The sequence below is a fragment of the Mus caroli genome, unplaced genomic scaffold (genome assembly GCF_978045245.1).
Source record: "Mus caroli unplaced genomic scaffold, Mus_caroli_1 scaffold_2, whole genome shotgun sequence".
Classification (NCBI taxonomy): Eukaryota; Metazoa; Chordata; class Mammalia; order Rodentia; family Muridae; genus Mus; species Mus caroli.
Window position 1 is genome coordinate 21,509,646 of NW_028227257.1, and position 18,245 is coordinate 21,527,890.

At 44.9% G+C, this 18,245-nt stretch overlaps 1 protein-coding gene across 3 annotated transcripts in view; it reads right to left on the minus strand.

Annotated features, from left to right (window-relative positions):
• Positions 1–18,245, minus strand: part of Rprd1b (regulation of nuclear pre-mRNA domain containing 1B) — a 50,585-nt gene that overhangs the window by 2,855 nt on the left and 29,485 nt on the right. For 2 of the 3 annotated variants that reach the window (XM_021155899.2, XM_021155898.2), the window contains exon 6: positions 16,569–16,744. In XM_021155899.2, the coding sequence (XP_021011558.1) occupies positions 16,569–16,744 (176 nt within the window). Of the gene's footprint in view, positions 1–4,226; positions 4,323–16,568; positions 16,745–18,245 lie in introns of all 3 variants that reach the window. The other variant, XM_021155900.2, reaches the window with a different exon arrangement.

Genomic DNA, 18,245 nt, shown 5'->3' on the forward strand with positions numbered 1-18,245 from the left:
GTCAACCACAACAAGAGAAGTTGTATTAAGGGTCCCGAGTTAGGAGGGATGAAAGCACAGTTTTTGTGTTAAAAGCTTACAGACCACCCCAGATCAATCACTCATAAGCAAGTTCTCTACATGCTCAAAACACTCACCTGCCACCACCACCTGGTCTGTAGTCCTTGAAGTCTCTGTGCTAATTTCTCTAGGAGGCTACCAGCCTCACCTAGAATCTACTCTCCCTGTACCCTCTCCACTGAGAAGGTACAAAGTGCCCTGTTACCACGAGTCAGAGCCCAAAGCATTGGAGGGCCTCTTGCTTCTCTGGGTTCTAGCAAAGGCCCCTCTACCTACTGGTTGAGCTCCACCTGCCTGAGAAAATCCACTTAGTTCCCAAAGAGCAGGTGTCCACCCACACCGTTGCTCTACAGCCCCTGCCCCTTGCTGGTCGACCAGAGATCCCAGTAGCTGCTCTGTGTTAACCTCAGTCCCATCGGACTTCTGCCTTCCTTTAGTTTATACTTCCAATGATAGAAATGGGGCAGGGTTTTCTGTCCTTAGCTCACAACACTTCTAATAAATCTGTATGAGAAAACACTGGGCTATGTGAGGTCTGAGGCTTAGAAACACTAGAGGCTTATTCCCCCCCCCCCCCCCCCCAAGCACTTTGTAAGGACAAGGAGGTTTTCAAGGCCCGACCCATGCGTAGACTTTCCTAAAGGTGTGCACCCAAAGCACCGGGAAGATGCTGAGGCCAGGGATTAGCAATGGTTCTGGCTCTTCATCCTACTTAAGACACATTTCCTCCTTCCCTGCCTGAAGTACAGGAGTAGCCTTTACTAGGAAGACAGACAGATCTTTCTTTCTTTTCTTTTCTTTTCTTTTCTTTCTTTCTCTATCTACCTACCTTTCTTTCTCTCTCTCTCTCTCTCTCTCTCTCTCCCACTCCCTCCCTCCCTCCCTCCCTTCCTTCCTTCCTTCCTTCCTTCCTTCCTTCCTTCCTTCCTTCCTTCCTTCCCTCCCTCCCTCCCTCCCTCCCACTCACCCACCCACCCATTTTGGTTCTTTTAGACATTTTCTCTGTATAGCCCTGTCTGTCCTGGAACTCTGCAAACTAGGCTGGCCTTGAACTCATTGAGATCTGCCTGCCTCTGCTTCTGAATGCTGAGATTAAAGTCGTTTGCCTCCACCACCACCTGGCATAAAGACCTTTCTTTAATTCCTAGTTCTTTTGGGGGACTAGGGAGATCTGAGATAGAATCTCACTATTTAGCCCTGGCTGTCCTGGAACTCACTACGGAAACCAGGATGTTCCTGAATTCACAAGAGACCCACACACCTCTGCCTCCCAAGTACTGGAATTAAAGGTGTGCACCACTACACCCAGCAGTCATTTCTCAGTTCTTCAATGCCAAATGCCTTGCACACAGGACACAATCTTGAGGATGTATGGAAAACTATTAACAAGGACTCTCCCATCAAACCAGGAAGCTCTGGACACAGGTGCCTCACTCCATATCCGCCACACCCCACAGTGCCCAGCACGGCAGTGGGATAAATTAGCAACACAGAGAACAAACATAGGTATAGAAATCTTCCTCAAACTTGGACTTCAGGCAACACTTTCATTCCTGCAATGGAAGCCACATTTAAGCCTGGGCTCTACAAGGCCAAGGCCCCCTGCCTCTGCCTGCACCAATATTTACGTGGCACTTGTCTAAGACATCGGGCCAATGGTCTCTTTCTAGATATAACACATGACTAATCACAGCACTTGGAGGGAAGGCCAACCTGGGCTACACAGAGAGATCCTGTTCAAAAGCAGAACAAATGAAACCCTTGTGGGCCAAGAGGTTTAAATAATCAACAGGGCAAGCAGACATGGCCTCCAAGTTCCTATTGCAAGGCAAGACTGCCTTAGAACAAGGGCTATTCGGAGGGCAGCTAAACAGCCCAGCTTAGTGACAGACAGGAACAGGTCACGCTGTAGCTAGCCCTCTTATGGTCACTGAGCAGATTCCATCTCCTCCCTTGTTGAAGACTCAGGCTTTCCAAATGAACTCAACTATAAATGCTGTCACAGTCTATGAAAGCATTCAAGAACAAGCCCAAGCAAAACTACCCCATGTGTAACTTCAGTTCACATTTCTATTCTTTCCTGTTTTGACACTCCCCAAGGTAGGGGAGTGTACTCCCCACTCCAGCCCCAAGGGAACTTCCCAGTGTCCTAGTTTTAAGCAGGGCAATAAGAGCTCAGGAAAATCAAAGACTCTCATGTCTTTCCTCTTAGCAGTGTGTGGTCCTCGAGCTGTTGCTGAAAGGCTCCCTTGGAGAACAGTGTGTGTCACAACTCCTGCCCCCTCCACAATAAGACCTGTGGTGATGTGAATAAAAATGGCCCTCTCAGGCTCATATATTTGAATCCCTGGTCACTAGAGATTGGCACTACTAGAGGAGGGTTAGGAGGTGTGGCATTATTGTAGGTGTAGCCTTTGCAGGGAAGTGTCTCACTGGGGGTAAACTTTGAGGTTTCAAACGCCCATGCTAGGCCCAGTTCTCTCTGCCTGTGGATTAGGATATATCTCTTAGCTATTGCTCTAGTGTCATGTGTGCTGCCATGTTCGCTGCCATAATAATGAACTAAGCCTCTGAAACTGTAGACAAACCCCCAGTTAAATGCTTTCTCTTTTAAGCGGTGCCTTGGTCATGATATCTCTTCACAGTGATAGAACAGTGACTATCACCCAGCAGTTTCCTATGGCCCACTAGAAGTACCCTGATTCCCAAAGGGTGAAGTTTTCCTGTCTCTTTAGCACTCCAAAAGCCACTTAAACAGGGCAAGGACAGAATCCACAGGCTATTTATTTAGAGTCTCCTATGCTTGTGTGTGATCCTGACCCAGGCATGGGAGTCTACTACTCATGCCTCCCTGTTTGGTCCATGCATTTAAGAGATTAGGAGTCACACCATGAACACCCCAGGATGCTGCTGCTGCAGTGATTTGCTGGCCGTGGTCTCTCTGGCAGCTGCCCCCCACCCTCCACCCACAATACAAGGTCTTTGTTGCTCTCATTCTTCACTGTGCCTTCCCTAAGAAGCCAAGGCAAACCCAACAGCCCCACCCATTCCCTTCCTACTCGGGCATACTTCAGCCCCTAGCTGCAGCGGCCAGCCTGCCCACTGAACATCAGTGCAGAACCCTGAAACAGGTCACATCATACCTGACCTTCTGCCACCACCGGAGTCAAGATCCAGGGGACTGTGATGAGCTTCTAGAGTCTCTGTGGCTGCCAAGCAATGTTTCAAATACAGATAGCCTAAGGTGTGTTCTAAGATAACGTCTAGGATTTATGCTCTTGGCAAAGCCTTGGAGTCTTGCCTCACAGCCACAAAGTACAGGAGAAAGTGCACTAACAGCACTGGCTAACACTGTGAACTCAGGGATCATGGCAGAGGGAACAAAGCGCTGAGGGAGCAGGGCCTTCCACATTCTTTGCCTTTTATGGCCAGGGCAGTGAGCCAGACCTGACATGCTACAGATGAGCTCTGGGGTAAGAAGGTTAAAATGACAGTGACCTTTCTACAGCAATTTCATTTTTGAAACAAACAAAATTGTGTTTCCTCTAGCAACTCACCTAAAAAATGCTGACCTGAATATAAGCTTTCTCAAACCCACTCTTCCCTTGGCTAGAGTGTTTACATATGAACTCACACTGGGGTGGCCTGAATGCTGAAAAGCAGCTATGGGGCACCATGGCTGTCTCCTTTATCATATTTTGCTGTGCTATGGGACATAGGGCACATCTCCTCCTAGGTGAGAATCATGTGCAATGCAGTTCATGAAGGGCCTTGCTTTAAATAATGGTGGTACCACACTGAATGTAACTCCAAGAGCTACTTTGTAGCATGGAGAAGCTGGCTTTTGTGCCTCTGTAGTACAGCACTTACCTAGCATGCACAAGGCCACAGCTCCAATGCCAGGACCAGGAAGTGGGAAAAGAAAAAGGAAGTAAACTTTTACCTGGATGTGGTCTAACCTAGCCGAGGCCCTCTCATGCCTCAGAAGGCTCATCCTTCAATGCTCACATCACAGGGCCTGCTCTTACAACCAGAAACCTCAGCAAGCACATCTGTTCAGCCATCATCTGGCTGAAAGAACAGCACCTATATCTTCATACTGGAAATAAGAATGCTGCTTCAAATTTTCTGTCACAGATCCATGTAGAACAAAAATCGTCACTAACCTGTCCCTCTCTCCCTGCCAGCTCCAGGGCAGCTACCACATTTCAGAAGGATACATTCTGGGGATCAGAGCAGGGCTGGAGCTGCTGAATAAGACACTGGGGAAGATACAAGGAGAAGACGACACTGTGGCTGCATCCCCACGTCTGTGGACTGGTCAGCTTCATCACTAAAGCCATTGACATGCATGCACAGAGAACCTTCTAAAAGGACAAATGGCAAATGAGCACAGAGGAATGTCCTCTGGACACCCATCCATCCACCTGACACCATCCATCTGTCACATGACAGTGGGCTTCTTAAACACTGGAACATACACAAACTTTCTGGGCCCTTCTTTTTCCTCTGGGGACCCTCAAGTATTTCTACTGCCATGACAAAACCCCCACCCAGTCTTGGGGCTCGAAAGATGGCTTGGAGGTTAAGAGCACCTGCTGCTCTTTCTGAGGATCTGGGTTCAATTCCTAGCACCAACATAGTGGCTCACAACCATCTGTAACTCTAACTCCAGGGAATCTGACACACTCCTCTGGTCACCGTAGGTTCCAGGCATGAACATGATGCACAGATGTATATGGAGACAAAACATGCATACCCATAAAAAATAATTACAACAAACAAACAAACAAACAAGCCCCCAACAAACATATCTGATAGGGATTTTCATAAACAGGTCAAGCATACAAAGTTACATGTCTATACAGACACTGAGAACATTGTAACGGATAAAAGCAAAATACTTTTAAGAGTAGGCAATTCCTGGGGCTGGTGAGATGGCTCAGTGGGTAAGAGCACCCGACTGCTCTTCCGAAGGTCCAGAGTTCTAATCCCAGCAACCACATGGTGGCTCACAACCATCCGTAACGAGATCTGGCGCCCTCTTCTGGAGTGTCTGAAGACAGCTACAGTGTACTTACATGTAATAAATAAATAAATCTTTAAAAAAAAAAAAAAAAAGAGTAGGCAATTCCTGATAATTTTAATGTGGTGAAAAAACAAAAAAACCCTAGATATTTACAATTTGAAGTGGTAGGCCTGTAATCCCAGCTATTTGGGAGACTGAAATAACAGGATCCTAAATTCAAGGTCAGGTTGAACTACAAAGGAGTTTCAGGCTAGCCTCAATTGAAGAAGGAATTCAAGGCCAGCCTGGGTAACCTAGTAAAACCCTGCTTCAAAAGAAAAAAGAAAAGAAAAAGAGAGCAGGAGACACTGCTCGGTGGTAGAGTGTCATATTCAAGGTCCCACATTTAACCTCCAGTTCCACAGAGGTAAAAACAAAAACAAAAGCAAGCAAACAAACAAGCCCCACATCAACAATTTAATAGAAATCTATAAAATACACTGAGAAGACTCCTGAGTCCTTCAAAGTGCAAATACTTGTGCTAGGGGACCCTGCACAATATAGAATACCAGGAAAATCGAAATACTAAATTTTTTTTTTTTTTAAAGACAAGGTTTTATGTAGTTCAGGCTAGTCTCCACCTTCCCCTGAAATTACAGGCCTGTAACAGGAATAGAAACCATGGCTGTGCTGCGGATGACTAAATGGCTTGGACAGAACTGGTATGAATGAACAGATCCGAGGCAAAAAGAACACTGAGCCCTCCTAGTTACTATTACATTATAGGCACTATTTAATCTTTCTAATTTATATGTTAAAGAGACATGTAGATTTGAAGAAAAAGAATTATTTTTTTTTAAAGATTTATTTATTTATTATATGTAAGTACACTGTAGCTGTCTTCAGACACTCCAGAAGAGGGAGTCAGATCTCATTACAGATGGTTGTGAGCCACCATGTGGTTGCTGGGATCTGAACTTCGGACCTTCGGAAAAGCAGTCGGGTGCTCTTACCCTCTGAGCCATCTCACCAGCCCGAAAAAGAATTATTAATGAAATACAAAATCCTCTTCTCATAAACTATTTGACTGTCCTTAAAGTCAAGCAAATTTATCAGACACTGCCTTGAGTATACACTCAAGGCCCTTTGACTAGGGGCATCCTTTCTTCTTAAAAGCCAACCTCCAAATCTAGGAGGGAAAGCAAAAAAAACCAAACAAACAAAAACAAAAGCAGAATTTTTCAACTAAGTGGCACCACATTCCAAATCATCCACCTATAGGCCTGGAGAGAGGAAGAACTGGTCTACAAAGTGAGCCCAGACCATATGGGAAACAGCCTCAGACTGGAGGAAGCTCCCTGCCAAAGATAAGACTCTTAACCATGCTCAGAACTCACATCAGGTTATGATCAGCCCTGATTGCTGAGCTAAAGAGGGTGTCTTAGTCAGGATTTCCATTACTGTGTAGAGACACCATGACCAAGGTAATTCTTATAAAGGACAACATTTAGTTGGGGCTGGCTTCTCAGAGTTTTAGTGCATTATCATCATGGCAGGAAGCATGGCAGCATCCAAGCCTGTACGGTGCAGAAGAAGCTGAGAGTTCTACATCTTGTTCTGAAGGTAGCTAGAAGACTGGCTTTCAGGCAGCTAGTATGAAGGTCTCAAAGCCCACGCCCACAGTGGCACACCTATTCCCATAAGGCCACAGCTCCTAATAGTGCCACTCCCTGGGTCAAGCATATACAAACCATCACAGGTCAATCTGAGAAACCAGGAGGTGCAACAGAGAAACTAGGAGGTTGTGGCAACAACAGGCTCTGTGAAGACAGAGTATTAAGTGCTACAGAGAGGGTCAGCAGGTGGAGTCATAAGACAGAGAACTACCCCAGAACTAAAACTGTTACTTTACAAATGACAAAAATCAAGTAACTGGAGAAGTGGCCCAGCAGTTGAGAGGAACTGCTGCTCTTCTAGGACAGGGGTTTGGTCCCCAGCACCCACATCAGGTGCCTCACAATCACCTAGAACTTCAGCTCTTAAGATCTGATGCTTTCTTTTGAGCTCTCTCTCTCTCTCTCTCTCTCTCTCACACACACACACACACACACACACACACACATGCATATACATAAACATAGACATAAATAAAAAATAAATAAAATTTAACAACAACAACAACAAAAACCACATCAGAGCTAAAAGGCCACAATGGTAAGACCCTGAAGGTCTGGAAGAGGCCATGCAGCTATGCAGCTCCCACCAAGGTATCACAGTGGGGCAAGTCTAATGCTATGGAAACAACTCCCAGACAGGCTATGCCCATTAGAAGTAAACACTATGAACAAAGCAACCACCAGGGACAGCGTGGAGAACTGGACCCATCCACTCATGACCACTATTCTAGTCTTAAGGGTACTCAGAGGCCTTCCTTGCTGGGTAATTTTACTGTGTTGAAATTCACTGTGTATGCTAAATTTAAAAAAGAAACTTAACCACACCTTTTTCCAAATAATACTTCAAGATAAAGGACCCAAACCATGAAAGGAATGAACAAGGAGGTGGGCGGAGCCATGGTGGCCTGGCGGTACCTGATGGTACACGGAGCCATCTTAAGGTCCATCTTTACTCCCTGTAGTAACCAGGAGGTTGTCCTACACAAAAAGACTAGCTCTGGCCTTGTTTTAAGCTCTTCCTTCTGTTGAACTATTTCATTTAGTTTAATATGTTTAGTTTATGTGTCTGGGTGGTGGGGGTATATGAGTGTAGTTGCCCAAGGAAGCCAGAGAGGGGGTCAGATCCTCTAGAGCAGGAGTTACAGGCAGGTTTTATTTAATTTAAAATTTTAATTATTACTTTTAAATTATATATATGGTGGGGCAGGGAGGAGTACACATGAGTGCAGGTATTCCTGGGAAGTCAAAGCCAGACTGGGAGTCTGCTGGAGCTCGCATCACAGGCAGTTAGGAGCTGCCAGACAATGGATGCTGGGAACTGAATTTGGGTCCTCTCAAAGAATAGGAGGTGGTTGTGAACCCCACATAGGTATTAGGTCATGAAATGGGTGCTCTGCGAGAGCAGTGCACACTTCTTGGGATCACTGAGCCATCTGCCCCACTCCTTACTTTTTTTTTAAGGTAGTCTCATCTTAAGACTTAAAGCTAGCCTTGAGCTCATATCACAATCATCCTTCCTCAGCCTTCTGAATTCAGGGATTACAGCTGTGTACACCTGCATTACAGAAAGAAACAGAGATGTAACTTCTAGACTGCAAAGCAGTCAACCATCCTGCAACTTCCCCTTCCCCAAAGCACCAGCTCTGAAGTGAGAGTAGAGGCCCAGCTTAACAGCAGGGCATTCACACAGACTAAAATAGCACACACTGGGGCAAACAGTTAGCTACCACAGCTCAAATGTCTGTCATCTGAACCCTACTCTTAAAATTATGCTCACTCAAGTCAGTGTTCTAAGTATCTGCCATTCCCCACAGCTGTCACTAATGCAAACAAGATCACTTAAAAGCCAGAAGCCAGCCCACTCTGCCTAATTAACTCTTCACTATTTACTCCTTACAAAACAAAACAAACACTCTCCTTAACTTGGGGTTGGGGAGCTGCATCTGTAAGTTTCAGAAGAGAATGACAGCTCCTAAGACAGAGGTGCAGAGTAGGGGGAAGACCCTGAAACAGACACCCTCCAGTATGCAGAAGGACACACAGAAACAGCTCTAGAAATCTACAGGAAAACCATCCAAACACCAGTTACCAAAGGAGGCACAGAATAAAATGGAGAGGAAGAGTGAAGAGAGAAACGCTCACAAGGGACGGGGGAATCCGAACTGCTCACAGCTTCTTTTAGCAAGGAAAGTAGTTATGCAAAGTAAACAAACAAACAAACAAACCGAAGACTTAGAAACTCTACACATCACACCTTGTTGTACAAATTTCTCTTTGTGGGGAGAAATGTGCCTCACCACATATAGCCCAGGTTTGCAATGGCCTGCAACTTAGGACCCTTTTGCCTCAACTTCTCACTGTTGGAATTACAGGTCTGTTCCACCATGCTTGGCTCTCCATTTTAAATTTAACAGAAAGAAATAGACCAAAATTAAAACTAATTCTTTGTAGGTTATAAAGTAATGAGATGATGATTTTTCTTTATATATATTATCCGGGTTTCCTCTGGTTTTTTATTATTTTTATAAAGAGTGGAAAAAAAGAAAGAACAGAATATCCAGAGTAAGAATGGCTAAATAGCAAGAATTGGGGGCGAGGTAGAGCCGGCTTGAAACCTGCACAGTATGTGCCACCTACTCCAGCAGCATCTCTGCAGGGCTGCTCAGAGCGGGGTTCAAGGCTGCCAGTACTGGGTCGGGGTACAGTTCAATGGCACAGCACTTGCCAAGCATGAGTGAGGTCCTGGTTTCAACCCTGAGCACTATATGCGCTTGCACTCACACACACCACTCATATCTTGCTAGACGTAGATCTGGCCAGAACTATTAGGGTTGGCGAAGAGAAAGGACCAACAGGAATCCAATACCCCAATGTCCAGCCCCATGCCACTCATGGAACTTCAAATACCAACTCAACAAGCTGTCCTCACAGATTGGAGGAAAACATGAAGGAGTAGGGATGGGGGAGCCTTCCCTAACAAAGCAGGATGACAAGGCACGGAACAAGCCATGGCCTGCTATGGAAAGGATCTAAGTACCAGACCTTGTGATCACCTGGCAGGAGTGAGCAAAATCGCCTGCTTCAGGATCTGTTCTAACTGCCCTTAGAGCTGACAACGCTCCTCTAGTGAGGTCAGAGCTGTGCACTGCAAGTGCAGGTATTCACGGCCAGCTCGTGTTTATCTCGGGCCACTTGACTATCCTGACTAGCTCCGTGTGAGGCAGGTCTAGTCACATTCACTAAGGTCAGGAGATCTCTCACTGACACTATGACCTTGAGCTCCTTATATAAACCTAGAGATTAATTCCTTTATAAAAGACAAGACTAATTCTTTTATGGTTGCTTGCATTTACTATAAGGGACAGTGAGATAAGATACTGGTTTTGATCATGTGTGAAAGAGGAAGAATATATTCCAAAGCTGGGCAAAAGAACTCTCTATCTCCACCTACTGTTTGTCCCATTGTTGAAACAATGGTTTCTAAGCATCTGCACCCTAAGGAAGAGATGCTGCCAAAACCAACAGGCCATCAGTGTGGTTTAGAAATCCCTTGACTGGAGCCAAAGAATTTCTTGAGTTGTTAAAACCCGCAGTGAACAGAAATACAAAGAGTCACACAGCAATGCTGGATTCTACATCATTCTGCCCTCCCAGCTGTGTTGTCTGAAGTCAAATTCTTAAGGATTCATTACAGGCCAGGAAGAGGTGACAAGTGCAGAGAAACAGCCACAGCCCCGAGTTCATCAGGTCATTTCTCCCTTGCCGCCAGAGCATGCGCATAGGCAATAGAGGGCAGCAAGGGGCAGGGTAGATTCAACACTCACAAGTCATTCTGGGATGCTTGCCTGCAGTCACTGCTACCTCCCCGCATAAGGTTATCATTGTTCCACAACAGGATGCTTTGGAACCGTCTAAATGACTCAACTCTGGCTACTCGCGTAGAAGAATAAGATATCTTCCTGCTGTTTGTCTCATGGAATGAAGTTTCAAGAACAAAAACTTACAAACCTGAATGGAAAGTTACCAGACATGTGTCCTGTATTCTATTCCTGCCCTGTAGCTAGCTTCCTCCTCTGGGTCCGAGTTCCTTCACCAATTCATAAACCAAACCACATGACCTTTAAAATCCCTTTAGCTCAATAATTCTGTTACATGGATGTCCAGGCATCTATGTCACTCTGCTTTGTAATGTGGGCACCCTGGTAACTTTGCAGAGGGTACATATGCATGCCTTCTAGAGATGAGGAGTACCACTGGCTTGACCAGGGAGACTTACGGTGCCTACACAATGCCAAACACACCAGCAAGTGACCCTCTGCTATGCTTATTACAATTCTGCTGCAGAGATTAAAGCGGGCTTAGTGTAAGGCCATCTAGCTTTTATTTACAGACTAAGAAACAAGATCCCACCACCATAGGGATTAAATGGAACTTCTGGTAAAACTCAATGGATTTTTTTCTTTTGCAGAAATTAAAAAGGTGATGGCAAGTCCTAAATTGATACAGAATTTTAAGAGCTCTTACACAAAACAACACAGGAGGAAAACAGACTGAAGACATGTGCTTCTCACTTTCAAACTTCTACAGAGCTAGACACTAAAGCGAGGTGCCATCGGAGGGCATGCAGACATCCGTGGTACACACCCGAGAATGAACACATCTATGGCCAATTATTTTTTGACAAGGGTGTCAGGGTGTCACACATTCAGTTGGAGGAAAAAACAGTCACTTCAACAAATCCTGCTGGGCAAATGAACAGCTTCACTCATCAGGAGTTGATTCTCTTCCTCACACCATATACAAAACTAACTCAGAATCGACGACAACTTAAATGTCAGACACTAACGCTCCTAAAAAGCACAATGAGGAATCTTCATGTCTTAGAACTGGCCAATGGTTTCTTAGATGCAACATCCAAAACAAGATCAACAGGAAAAATTAGAGTAAAATTGGAACTCATTAAAATAAAAATAACTTTCACAGTAGGGAAAAAATGTATGCAAATGTTGTCTGGTAAGAACACAACTGTCTGAATACATGAAGAACACACAGGCTCAGACTGCACATAACCAGCCTGACAGTGTACAAAGCGACTTGAACAGACATGCTTGCCACGAGGACACCTCAGGTCCTGGATTAGGCAATGATGCTCATCACTACTGCTCTTCTGAGAAGCACCAGTCAATCACCACAGGTACAAGCTCAGCCCCAGGCTGGTTAGGGGAAAGCAGTGGGAAGTATTGGCAGGAATGTGAAGACCCGAAGCAGAAACTGAGCAGCCATCATGGGCAACAGCTTGGCCTGTGAGTGTCAAAAGGTTAAATACAGAATCACTATTGCAATTTGATCTAGCAATCTCAACCCTAGTATAACACATACCCAAGAGAAATGAAAACATGTCTACAAAAACTTGTATGTGACTATCTACAGCAGCATTATTCATTGTTCACTGTAACCAAAAAGTAGATGTGACTCAAATGCCATTCAATAATAATGAACACATTGTGGCAGATCCATATAACAGGTACTAGCCACTACTATAGCAATAATTATCAATATTTGCACTAATATTTATCCTCAGTAGGAACAAAGTACTAGTACATGGAACTTTGTGGATAAACCTCAAATTATTACCTAACTGAAAGAAGAGACACGAGTATGTAAAATCCCCAGGAGAAGCACTGTCCAGACAGAAAGCATATTAGTGGTTCCCAGGAGCAGAGAGGGTGAGGGCACAGGGAGTGACTGCCTAACAGGGATGGGGTTCCCCTCTGCAGTGATGAAAATGTTTGAGTCTTTACAGAGGATAGCTGCTCTGTACTAGGAAGTACTAGATGTCACTGAAATGTACGCTCTTGCAAATGGTTTACTTTATGTTTTGCAATTTCACCTCAACCTACAAACAAATATCTAGCCAGGAATTCATTTAGAGCTCTGTCCTTATGGCAGTCTTTGTATACCATAGCCAGCCCCTTCCAGTCTAGATGGACACACACCATGATTTAATGTATGAAGCTGCTGTGCTGGGAGGTGAGACTGCAGGCACCTGACCTCTTGTTTTGTTTTACTTTAAAGCTTGTACAAGCAGCTTCTCTCTTCCACCTTTCCCCCATCCCATCCTGATAGCTCTGATGAACACATACACAACACATTTCATCCAAGATGACAGGACAGGAACTCTGATCAACCTGCTCAGACTAAGAATTGCGAGCTTTAAGCACCTGCTTGGCCTAAGAGTCACCTTTGTCAGCAAGAAACAAAAGTTCCCTTGTTCTGACAGTCATGTCTAGAAGCTGCTCTGGTACCTTTGGCTTTTACCCTTTTCAGTCCACCTTGCTTTAGACCCCACACTGTAGCTGTGAGTAACACCAATCCCTTCCAGTCCTCTTTTGCATTTCTAGGTTTTCAACACAAAGCACTGCAGATTCGCATTAGCTGTCCCTTTGACCTTGCTTGTAGTTTAGGAGAAGAGTGGTACAATAGTGCCAACCATGACACTCAGAAGCATAAAATGGCTTAAAAAAGTCATCATTTCTAAATGAATCCTAATTCTACTTAAAGGAAAAAGGAAGGGCGGGTGCACAAAGGGGAAACCATATGATTTTCTCCCACAGTCACCTGTACTAATACCTTCTCTGCAACCAGATATCAAATCTCTCACACCACTTAATGGACCTAGAAACAGCTCTCTCTATAGGAAAAGATGACTCCCCCTAAGGAATCTGAGTCAAGAGCAAGCATTTTCTGAGGAACAAGTATGCTCCTAGTGCTATGACCACAGTCAAAGAGCACAATGCCCACCAGACCTCAAGAGGTTAGCTAGAAGCCGGGCGTGGTGGCGCACGCCTTTAATCCCAGCACTTGGGAGGCAGAGGCAGGCGGATTTCTGAGTTCGAGGCCAGCCTGGTCTACAAAGTGAGTTCCAGGACAGCCAGGGTTACACAGAGAAACCCTGTCTCGAAAAACCAAAAAAAAAAAAAGAGGTTAGCTAGAGGTGGTTGGTGTTTAGAAAGAACTTGTGCATTTGACACTGTGCATACATCATTAATAAACATATGGTCAAATTAATGTTATTAATACATTTCTCTTGGTCTGTTTCAATAGAAGCATGGTGAGCTCTAAGATCCCCTTCCTCTAAGCCTTCCCACACTCTCCATTAAGTCAATAGAAACATGGTGAGCGCTAAGACTCTCCTTCCTCTAAGCCTTCCCACTTCTCCATCAAGTCTTTGCTTGCTGCGGTTCTCTCTCTCCAGGGGAGTTAAGGAGAAAAAGGACACAGGCTCCTGTTCTTCAGGGAAAGCCTTGCTCCTGAGCAGCACCTCCAGCCGGGCAGTGCATCGGACCCATCTTTGCATGTCTCCATGGGTGAACAGGTAAACTGGTTATTCCCTGCACACAAGACCCCAGTTCCCCACAGGGTCTCTACTGCCTAGGTCCATACATGTTATGTCTCTTCACAAACTGTCCAGGCCTCTGGCTGCTCCCCTCTTATACACACATCTCTCTTCTCCAATCACCAGTTCCTTTTACAAAAAGGCTTTACTCTCAGTATCTTAAACCACAACCAAAATTGTCGATTGTCTTAACTCCATTAGCTGTCTGGTTTCATGTTCATCTATGGTGTTGACACAGACTGCAATTTCCTTCTGTGAGCCAGAATGGGTCCCCCTTCCCTCCAAATTCTGATCTAGTGCCCCACCCCTTCAAGGTGCAGAAGTCACTAGAAACCCAACATGAAGTTCTCAATGAGAGAGATGCTTGCTATCTGAAGGATAAACAAAGCTAAAAGAATAAAATACAGAAAAACTTGACTGTTAGCTAATTAGAATTGTGGAGAGACTCCCAAGAATGTCCAGGAGTCCATCAACTGTAGCATTTACACTCCAAAGACAATGAAAGGTTTCCAAACAGATTTAACCGGCCTTTCAATTTGGCAATGTCAAGAACTGTCTGTGCTATGGAAGGAAGGTGGAGGGATATTCGGCACCAAGCCTTTACTCAGACTGCACTCTGGGTATTATCATCACCATCAGGACAGAATGGAAGAAGATCAGTCTACTATAATGGGTGAGAGGAAATCTTAAATTCAGAAGAGCAGACTGTTCATGTCTGCACGGATAAAGAGCTAATGCCATACCTCAGCCTTTTATATTTTATCTAGACATTTGCTTTTTAAATTGCAGCAAACTTCATTTTATTTTCACATTGAATGGTCCAGCCCAGCCAGCTGGTTGATACGGTTTAGGACAGGAACCCTGAGTTCTAACTGCCTTGCGATGCCAGGATCTTCCTCCTCCATCCTCAAGTGCTGGGTTCCAATGGCATGCCATTCGGTGAACTAGCAACAACGAAGCTGCCAAAGCTACAAAATGACTGACCTCTGATCTTCTGTCCCTAATAACTTCTTGGGGTGTCCAGTAAGCTACCTATTCTGCAAAAGCCCCGCCCTACCCCCCATCCAACAGATAGCTAATTATAAATGGGGAAGAAACAGAACAAAGAGTTAACTGGCTCTACAACAGTCTCCTTCTCAAAGACTGTCCTCTATGGTGGCTGGCCACGTTCTACCCAACAACAGCTGCTCATGATAATCAATGTCTGACAGATCAGAGAAAGCCCTTAATGTGTCGCCAAGGGGCAGTTCAACAGATGGCACGATGACTTACAACCAGAATCATTAATTACAATCTCTTATTAGTCCCAGGGTACAGTGAAAATGCTTCCTCAGTGAAAGATGAGCGCTGCAGATAAATGGCCGTCTGCTCCTGCTGATGAAGTTCCCTTTAGGACTTGTGGTCAGTGCTGAATCTACATGAAAGCCACACTACTGTTCAGCTGTCTCCTATCTGCCACACTCAAGCTGGCCAGGTGTTTGAAGTCCCCCGCACCTCTAGCCATTACAACTCCCATAATCGTTGTAGGGAAGGATATGGTACTGCCTCTCCAGTCAGCTGACTTGTAGAATGGTGAATGCCTATCACTGGAGCTAGCTCAGTATTCCCTCCCTCTGTGCCACAGAACTTTTCCCCACTGGAAGAAGGGAGGTCTTCTACTCCCTTACCTACTGAGGAGACTCTCTGAGGTGTTTCCTGTGGTCATTATGACTTCTCCAGCTCAGCCCCACTGCTCCCTTCCTAGTCTTTTCTATGTATCTTTTACACAGAGAGAAGAAACGAAGAAGCAGATAAGAAATACAGACTAACAAGTGGGACAGGAAACCCCAGACAGCCACACTGCTGGCTCTGCTCCCCAGGGACAAGAAGGTAAGCTGAATTGAGAAGCCAGACAGTGAGGGGACGACTCCAAACCCCTCCTTGCTGGAGACACTGAGGAACATAGCCTCAACTCAGGAAAAATGAGTTCCTGCCCAACATTTGAGTCAGGCTACATAGTAAGATTAAACTTTTAAAATATGTACAGGTAGGGCTTTTAGGCAGGTGACTTACTGGTCTTAGCATGTGCATATGCCAGAAGTAAACGTCAAAACAATCCAGATTCCCAAATATAACCAATTAAGTATCCTTTGGTTTTGCTACCCCAAGTACCTCAATTTATAATTCCTTAACTGTAACAATACACTGAAGCAATTTTATGATCCTAAATGCAATGACTAAGAGGCCCCTGTTTTCACAATATGAATTTTTCTTTCCTGAACATAAAAAAAGTTGACTTTGACTTCTATCGAGGCTCCGGTAATTATGGCTACTGGATGAATGCTCCTGTCTCGTTTGTTTTCAGAGGATGAAAAGGTTGATCCAGGAATAACATGAGATGTAGGAGAGGGGGGTTCAGGCAGTCGGATCTGCCCTGCAATGTACTCACTTCTAGTTTTTTCTCTTTTTCTGACAAAACCTCTTTCTGGTTCTGGGTGTATTCCACCAGCATCCGAGCCAGCTGGCGCCGGTCTTCCAGTTCCGCTGCCAGGCGCCCGTTATATTCCGCTAGTAACAGACATGCTTCATCTACTGTTTTTGAAAGACGTTCAGCTGCCTCTTTGTCTGAGTACAAATAGGAGCAGAAAACAGAGACAACATACAAATCACATAGGTATGATTGCAAACATTCCTGAGAGAAGGTTCAGAGTCCAAGAAAAAACCAACAGTGCTGGCTAGCCAAGAATCCACAGGCACCAACTCTGTCAAGAAGATGCATTTCTGAACTGCCTGAAGTGAGACAACTGGACAGGGCGGGAAAGCTGGCAGGCTGAAGAGCTTCCAGCAAAAGCTCTCCAAACAAAGCCAGCAGAAGAGTACTCAGAGTCATCTGTGAAATGACTTCTCTTGCCTCTGAGATGAAGTATGTTTGCTTATATTACTACATTAAGAATACTTTCCCTACTGTTCTAAAGAAGCACTCACGTCTTAAATGTACAGAGACTGAGAGAAGACAGAAGTTTTGTGAGAACTTCAGAATGTGGTCTTAGAAGCTGATCTGCAGGACTCTGTTCACCAGAGAAAGAGAGCCTAGTACCTGGGAACAAGCTTGTCTCCTACACTTGAAAAAGCAGGGCCTGTCAAGTGTGCATAGACATAACCCACGGTGGAAACAGTTTGTAAAAACACAAACAAGCAGCAGCACGTATGGTAGCGCATACACATAGGAGGGCTGCCACCAATTCCAGTCAGCCTGGGTTCCATAGCAAGATCCAAACAGAGAAGGAAAGGAGAAAAAAAATAGCTTTTTCTTACGATGTGTTGTACTTTCAAAGTGTTGGTCATCATGGACCAGACTGATTTCATGTCTGAATAATGGCAATCACCTACGCATTGGACGGGTATTCTGGGAAAGAAGTGGTAACAACGCTGGTGTAGCAAATTCGCAAAGACAAGGAAGAACTTAGATCCATAAAGAATGCTGCAACTGTGTGGTGGTGGCAGAAGTTTAAATGCATGCATCTTGCTTTAAAAAGGTATTTTGGGGGATGAAGAGATGGCTTAGTGGTTAAGAGCACTTATTGCTGTTGTAGAGAACATGGGTTCGGTTCCCAACACCTACATCAGGTAGCTCACAATCCAGAGAGTCCAATGCAATCAACACCTCAATACATGTGTGTGGTACATATAAATTCATGCAGGTACACACATACACATAATTATTAAAAATAAATAAATAAAATAAAAAGGCCCTTTGGGTGAAAATAGCAGGTTTATGTTTTGAAACAAAGGACATCAGAGCTGCCAGCAGTTACAAAGACAATTCAGTGACACAAATCTGAGAGCCCTCAGTATTTTTCAAGGCACTGGAATTTAGGAATTTCTAGCATAGAATAGCCATCTGGTCCTTTCTGGACTCTATGAACACTAGGAAATGAACTGCTGAGGGCTTCCCAACTGGGACCTATGCCAAAGATCACACTTTGGCATCAGGGTGAGAGAACAACACACACTTGGGAGGGGGTAAACAAGACAAGGTGGGACAAGGGACTGTGCCAGAGGGGCAGGGGACCAATGCAGTGCTCCAGACTAGCCGTGCTGCCTGCGAATAAGCTTGAGTGTGGCT